Genomic DNA, 8,023 nt, shown 5'->3' on the forward strand with positions numbered 1-8,023 from the left:
TCTCTGCAGTCTGTTATTAGCTGCTGTAGCAATGCTCTGTTTACATGCAGACATTCCCCTTTGACATCACTTCCTGTTTCTTCACAGGCAAATATCTTAACAACTGCTCATCTCAGTGACATGAAATTTCTTTTGCAGTATTTTATCAATGTCCTCTTTCTAAAAATGCATTCATATGTATTACAAAAACTTGACATCACAGGCACTTTAATGTTGTTTTGAAATCYGAAGATAAGTGTACATTTAATACACGTCATCTCATGTCCTCATACAACAAAGTAAAAAAAAACCTCTAACTCAGTGGAAACTCAGATTTTTATTTAATATGAAAATAAATTATAAATGGCAAAATTATGTATATGTATAGAAATCACTGCAGAGGTGGTAAATCAACAAAAACAAAAAGCATCAAATTGTAAACRATGAAGAAAATAACATGTAAAACATGATCCATCAGGTATCAGAGGAAAGTAATAGGTTTAAATACCAACATGGATAATCAACAGAATTCAACTCAGGTGAGAATAAATGACAAACAGAGGAGCGGCAAAAAGCCAATTTACTAATGTGTATGTTTAAATAAAATGAGCATTCCTAAAGGAATTCATCTAACAAATCTCCCCCAGTCTGTTATGAATCTTTGTTTCACGTCACATTTCCACAACTGTGTTATAACTGTTTTGTGCTACGTTTAATTAGCTGTGGCAGCCATCTGAAATTGGGAGGATTCTCARAAGTTAATCAGTTGTAGATTAGCATCGAAGAATTACTTTCCAAGATTTTAATTAAACCTGTCTCCTGCCCTTAATGGCAGAAGCTAAAAATCTACCAAATTATCTAAGAAGTCAGGTTAAGTGAATTTCAGAACACGGAGACAAAATTAGCACCAAAGCAGGTTAAACTTTAAACATTTAGAACACAGAATATAAAAACCAAAACAAGAACTCAACACCACACTGATAATAACCTGTTTCTGTGCTAAAACAAAGGAAACTGAGCATCACAAAGTAAATGTAAAAGCTTAGCCTTTGCACAGTCTGTGCAATGCTTCACCTTGAGGATCAGCTTTCAGTTCAAATATAATTTTCCTTCCAAAATTACTCCTCCCTAGCTGGTATTCATTGTCAAAATTAAATTAGTTGACTGCTCTGTGTGCTTTGGAGAGGAGAATGCCCACTGGACCCTGGTAGCAGCCGGAAAAAAAGGGAAAGTGTCGTCTTTCGTTAACTTGTTTTCCTCTCCCGTTATTTCTGCCAGGTTTCTATGTGACAGAGCTTCTAGGGCAAAGGATTTCACAGTTTTCACTGATTTCTAAAAGCTAAAACTGGGTGCACAAGTTTGAATTTACTGTGAATTTGCTCTGATACACACAGAATCAGAACAACCCAACCGTTTAAGCTACACATCCTGCACATAGATTGCATTTGGGCAACTTTTAAATTTAATCCGCAATTTTTCAATAGAGTTGATGTCAGTGCTTTGGGAATACAGTTCCAGAAGCTTAACATTAGTTTGATTTATCCAATCAGAAACCAGGTTGGTCTGTTTATACAGCACAGACGTTAAAGTCTGGGCCTCATGTATCCTGCATGTTGTACTTGTTTCCATGCTCCAGTACACCTGATTCAGTGACCGAATTACCTCTTCATATTCCTCCTGTTAATGACCCATTCATGCAAATCAGGTGTGTTGGAGCAGAGGAACCTCTCCAACATGCAGAACAGTGGACCTCCAGGWTTTGACACCCCTGGATTTAACCTGTATTTTATAATTAGTAGTGGCCCAATACCAACATTTTTACAAATACTCATAATCGTCCAAAGTGCCCCGATACCGATACAGGCATCAATACCGGATTCAATAATCAGTTGATTGTGTTACAGTTTACATTTCAAGTGAAACGTTTGTCATTTCCATGTTTATTACTTGTTGTTTTAATTTATTTTGAAATGTTTCATCAGGAATATAATGAGCTGTATAATTCATTTCTATAAGCAGAGACACCTTGTTTTAAATAAAATAAATGCATTTTAAAGTCRTTATGTAATCTTTAGGTTCTAACTCAGTAAATGCTCAGTATCAGTAAATTCCCAAACTGAAGTACTCATACTCGGTATGTGAAAAAATGGTTTTGTGACACCAACATTTAGTACAAAAAGTACGGAAATCTGTGTTTGGTAGATTATTTCTTTGTTGTAACAATGCTTCTTAGCAATAAATCACACATCAGGCACCTGATTGGCAGTGCCTGRGGGTTCCAGAAGCTCAAAACAAGTGTCAATAGCAGCAGTAAAATAAACTGTTTGGAAGAGATTTGGCAAATTTTTCACGTTAACAACCCACACTCAGCTCTACTTCTCATCCCACAAATACATGTTCCTYACAAATGTGGCCCCATTTAAAAGGTAAACTAACAGGCTTTCCAACGGTATAAGATTTATTGCCAAGAAGCATTGTTACAACAAARATATTATCTACCAAAAACTAATTCCCTTGKGCTATATTTATGATTCTGAGCCTGTGTGAATTGGATAAAATCTACAATACATTCAAATTTGCACACTCAATTCTAGTTTTCCAAAGTTATATGTTGTATAATAATTCATCACTGGAAAAATAACCGTTCAAATCACTCGTTCATGCCAACCAGGAGAGTACGTAAGCTTCTGACCACAACTGTACGCAGAACAAACAACAYTCAAGCTATGGGATGTTTAACATTTTTTATGATGATCTATTTCCTTTATAAGAGTTATATTAGKTTCCCTATGCGTGTCTCAGTCCTTCTCTTTCTCTGTGCCTCTGCAGTGCTGGGAATATGGGATCTCTCTCTGCCGGGAGCTGGCGTTCCAATATGAGACTTTATATGATTATCAGAGCCTCAGCTGGATACGGGTGAGTGGAGGGTTGCAGGCTCCCAGTTTCTGCTGTTCTTATCAAACAAGCCTCCTCTGTGATGCAGGGAGGTGAGACTTTCAGCTTCCTCCACTGCTGCCGCTGCTTCGGTGCGGTGTGAAGTGTGCCCGGCGTCAAACGCAATGATTACCTGAGCACGCCCACACTCATCAGGACATGCAGGGGCTTCAGGGATGTGTGTGATTAAATTRTTATTCATCATGACTCTTTAGCGTGTTTTTCTCTTGGCACCGCAGAAAATGGAGGCAGCTTATTATGACAACATCATCGAACAGCAGAGGATTGAACCGGAGTTCTTCAGAATGGGCTTCTATGGCAGGAAGTTTCCTTTTTTTCTCAGAGTAAGACATTTGATTTTTACATCTTGTCTCATCTTCTCTGTCCTTACACTGATATAATCATATGTAATGCTGAATATTACATCACAGAGTAGTGTTGTTTTTCTCTTTGTTTTTCAGGGGTATAAGGAAATAATGTTTTCTTCTAAATTACACAACTCTGTCAGGTCTTAACAGCTGCTTTTTCTCTCTCTGCAGAACAAGGAGTTTGTCTGTCGCGGTTACGACTACGAGCGGCTCGAGGACTTCCAGCAAAGGATGCTGGGGGAATTTCCACAAGCCATTGCCATGCAGCACACTAACCTACCGGACGACACCATCCTGCAGAGTGATGCGCAGTGTATCCACACATTCACACACAAGGGAAAGAAAAAGCATTTTTATCAAATTGAAGTTGTTGATGTGGTTTGATTTCATGCTGAATCCGAACAGATTTCAGTTAAATGTTTTCTGGACKAATGTTGAGGATCTCTCCTGCTCTTCTTCCCCTGAGTGTACGTTTTAGTCTTTTTTCTTAACTCTTGGCCTTCAGACCTGCAGATCTATGCTGTGACTCCAGTGTCGGACATCTCAGATGTGCCTCAGCTGGAGCGCGTGCCCGAGAGGATCAAGAGTTTCTACCGCATCAACAACGTCAGTCGCTTCCACTACGACAGGCCCTTTCACAAGGGGCCCAAGGACCGCGAGAACGAGTTCAGGGTATGATGAGACGGCAGAGAAATATCTGATTGTTAAAACTGCAGGATAGTGCAGGAAAGATAGACATACAGCAGCATTAACAGACATCCCAGGTGATGCAAGTTAGTRTAACTCCCCCTGGTGGCCTCAATGATGGACTTTAAAGCGCTCTTTAACATTTCTCTGCTACATTGACCACACATTTGATAGGCAAAGGTAAACAATATTGGATTTATTTGTTAAGATTTTAACAGAATATTAATATTAAAATATTAAAAATAAAATGGGACATATTTTGATTAGCTGTTTMGTTTTCTCAGTTTTACATTGAATCAGACATGTTGGTTTCATTTAATTATCTGCAGTTGTTCGTATTGGATTKTAATCAGGTTTAAATTTGATCATGATCTGCTCATCAAACAGCTTTCAACGCTTTTACCWATAAAGCTGTCAAGAAGAAAAGTTTAAGGTATTGCAGTCACATCATCTAGAGTTGTAAACRTGAACGAGTAGAAGTGAATAAAAATATTTTCACATGAAATGGTGAAGAATGTGCATAAATAAAACACCCATTAATCTTGTAAATAATGAAAGTGACGTTCTTCGAAGGAATGCATATTTCTTGCAGACTTCAAAGCTGCCATCACATACTGGTAGTTTGTTAGCGTTAGGCAGTGGTGGGCAGCACTAATCTAAAAATTTGTTCCACTAGCCCTAAAACACTAACTCAAATATTTAGGTCCCCTAATTCTAAAGCACTAACTCAAAAATTTAGGTCCCCTAATTCTAAAGCACTAACTCAAATATTTAGGTCCCCTAATTCTAAAGCACTAATGCACTGAAAATTTTAGAAAAAGCTAATTGTAAAGCACAAAAATAACCCAGTCAACCCATGAGCATTCTTCAACAGACAACACGAGTCACATACTGTATTGTCATGTTGCTCTCTTAAKACTTATCATTGACATTCCACAGCTGTATTTGGGTTCCTATATTGTCAGTATATTGCCAACTAGTGGATAAGTGACACACATACAACATGTGTGACAGCTTTCACCCTCAGCTGTTAACATTAAAGTTGATCAATAACATTTAAAGACCTCGGTTAGTGCTTCTAAATTTAGTAAGTGCTAGTCCACTAATGAATTTTAAAATTAGCAAAAGCCCTAAAGCACTAATCAGGAAATTAGTTCCCCTATTAGTGCTTTAGGGGAACTGTGCCCACCACTGGTTAGGGGTATGTTGTGAGAATGACCAACGGCTACTACCAATTCAAGTTTTAGCTCAGTATCTGTAAAACTGACATAATTATGTTTGTGTCACTGTTAGCCATGGCTGACYAGCTATCTTAAGTCTGGTTGATRCCAAAACTTAATCAGCTGTAGATCTACATGTGATTACTTTCTGAACATTTTATTTAAATCCATCTACTGGTTCATGACAAGCTTTTCTAATAAACAGTCTGATGGACATTATTTTAATGTAGCGGGCAATAAAAAAAATCTTATATAGATCATGAGAAATCTGTTTTTTTCTAAGGATTTATGACAGGATCATCACAGCTGTTACATTACTTATTATTTCYGATTATATGATGCAATATATTTTTCAGTCAATGTTGCTATAGGTCTTGTCACACTTTTTTACACACTTTATGTCCACTTATGAAAGTTTTGTCCAACAATGAAGATATCTTCGCAGATGACGGAATAAAAAAAAAAATCTACTGGAAGTCTCTTTTTGTCTTATACATGTGTGAAGCTAATAAGTTGAACAAATATGTACCATGTATGAGTAATTTATTTATAACAAAATAAACATAAGTAGGCATAAGTTATAGCTAAACTGCTCTAGTGTGACAGGTCCTTTAAGGATAATTGTTACAAAAATCATCACAAATAAACATAAACACCAGTTTCATTCTGCATGTCAAAATTTGCGTTTTATTCAAAATGTATCAGATCTATTAAAAACTAAACTTTAGTTTGAAATACCCCCTGTTTCAAAGTCAACCCTCCAGGTAGAAAAGAGACAGATGCATATTGTGACAAAATATCCAGTGTTATTACATGACTTGTCTGACTGTAATCAAATCTGAAGCTTGTAAAACACTCACAGTAAGAAAGCAGCAAGTTGTAGCTGCGATTGTAAATATTTTATCAGTAGATCGTTTATCCTGATGTTTATTTTCAACTCTGCTTTGGTTTTTAGTGTGAAAAAACAGCTCTGACATCAGGGACCATAACATCCTAACATAMGCAATAAAGTAATTTTCTTTGACACAGTGACCCACATTTAGAATCACACAATGATGTACTTTGGAGTAACATGTAGGTCAACAGTTTACAGCAGGGTTTTTAGGAATCACTGGTGCCTGCTCAGTTTATTTGTCTCAAGCACAGTCAGCTGCCTGCTGGGGTTTGTTTTCTATCAGATCAGACTGAAAAGATAATCTCAGATTTCTATCTGAATGTCTAACAGAGCCTGTGGATCGAGAGAACAACCCTGATCCTGTCTCGTCCTCTGCCCGGGATCGCCCGCTGGGCTGAGGTGGAAAGAAGAGARGTGGTGAGGAGCTCAAACTTTCATCTTCTATACATTCATAATGCACAGCAAGGAATGTTTGCTAAAACTAGTTAGCTCAGGGGTGTCAAACTCTTTTTCCTGAGGGCCACATGAGTGTTATGGTGGACCTCAAAGGGCCAGTTGTAATTGGCGGCGCGGCGGCTCAGTGTTTAGCACTGACGCCCCACAGCAAGAAGGTCCTGGGTTCGATCCCTGGTTCAGACCTGGGGTCTTTCTGTGTGGAGTTTGCATGYTCTCCTCGTGCTTGCGTGGGTTTTCTCCAGTTTCCCCCACAAAAAACACACATGTACAATAGGTTGCCTTCAGGCCCAGGCCGCCCTTGAAAAAGAGATCTGAGATCTCAATGGGACTTGCCTGGTAAAATAACGGTAAATAATTATAATAATAATAATAATACAATAATAATAAAAATAATAACTTTGACGTTTTGTCTTTAACTTTTACTAAACATGAAACACAATGTTCCTTGTCTCATTTCTATGGCTGAGCACTGCTTACAAACACTAACTGAACTCTACATGGTTTTTCCCGCATAGAAATAGTGTTTTAACACAGCAAAGTATGACGTGTACAACTGACTAAATGTGAAAAAAAAAATACAGAAATACTATTAAAAGTAAGAGAGTTGTACTCACTGTTAGGTTGTGGTGAGTAGCTGTCATCTTGAGTGCCCTGCCCTCTTGGCGGGCCGGATGGGAGTCACCCACGCACTACATTTGGCCCTTGGGCCTTGAGTTTGACATGTAGGTTAGCTGACAGTTGCACCTCTGTTACAGTTTTTGTAATCACCTGTTGTGTCTTTATTATCAGGTGGAGGTGAGCCCTCTGGAGAACGCCATCTATGTGGTGGAGAATAAAACCCAGGAGCTGCGGACTTTGATCAGCCAATACCAGCACAGACAGCACCATGGCAACATCAACCCGCTCAGCATGTGCCTCAACGGCGTCATTGATGCCGCCGTGAATGGAGGCATTGCCAGATATCAGGAGGTACAGCTGAGGGCCACAGCGAGGGCTACAACAGCAATGGCTGTCAGACTGGTGCAGAGAGAAACCTTTATCTTTTTTGTTTGTTTGTTTGTTTCATCCTCTGCCCACAGGCCTTTTTCGATAAGGACTACATCAGCAGTCACCCGGAGGACACGGAGAGGATCACACATCTGAAGGACCTCATGCAGGAGCAGGTCAGACCTGCTTTTGATCTCTCAGCTGATATGGAACATCTTGGAGAACACAGCGTGATAAATAAATACACATTTTTCCGGTCCCCYCTCCTTCATTAACAGGTGCACATTCTCGGAGTGGGGCTGGCTGTTCACGAGAAGTTGGTGCACCCAGAAATGCGTCCTCTGCACAAAAAGCTTGTAGATCAGTTCCACATGATGAGGACGGGATTGCACCATGTGAGTAGACCTTTATATGTTCATATTCTTAACACTAACAGCAAACAAGGATGGGGTCATTTGTTTCACTTCCTAAATATCTCTGAAAAAGGTGCTTTTATG

The 8,023-nt window shown here is 38.9% G+C and overlaps 1 protein-coding gene across 5 annotated transcripts in view; it reads left to right on the forward strand.

The window, feature by feature from the left end:
• The window catches only part of LOC106523293 (dedicator of cytokinesis protein 3), a gene marked incomplete at its 5' end in the record, with an annotated part of 26,626 nt that overhangs the window by 8,729 nt on the left and 9,874 nt on the right, over positions 1-8,023 (forward strand). For all 5 annotated transcript variants that reach the window (XM_014016675.1, XM_014016682.1, XM_014016688.1 and 2 more), the window contains 8 exon segments: positions 2,809-2,895; positions 3,153-3,257; positions 3,453-3,594; positions 3,787-3,953; positions 6,414-6,500; positions 7,329-7,508; positions 7,619-7,702; positions 7,805-7,921. In XM_014016675.1, the coding sequence (XP_013872129.1) occupies positions 2,809-2,895; positions 3,153-3,257; positions 3,453-3,594; positions 3,787-3,953; positions 6,414-6,500; positions 7,329-7,508; positions 7,619-7,702; positions 7,805-7,921 (969 nt within the window).

This window comes from Austrofundulus limnaeus, unplaced genomic scaffold (assembly GCF_001266775.1).
Source record: "Austrofundulus limnaeus strain Quisiro unplaced genomic scaffold, Austrofundulus_limnaeus-1.0 Scaffold3, whole genome shotgun sequence".
Taxonomy (NCBI): Eukaryota; Metazoa; Chordata; class Actinopteri; order Cyprinodontiformes; family Rivulidae; genus Austrofundulus; species Austrofundulus limnaeus.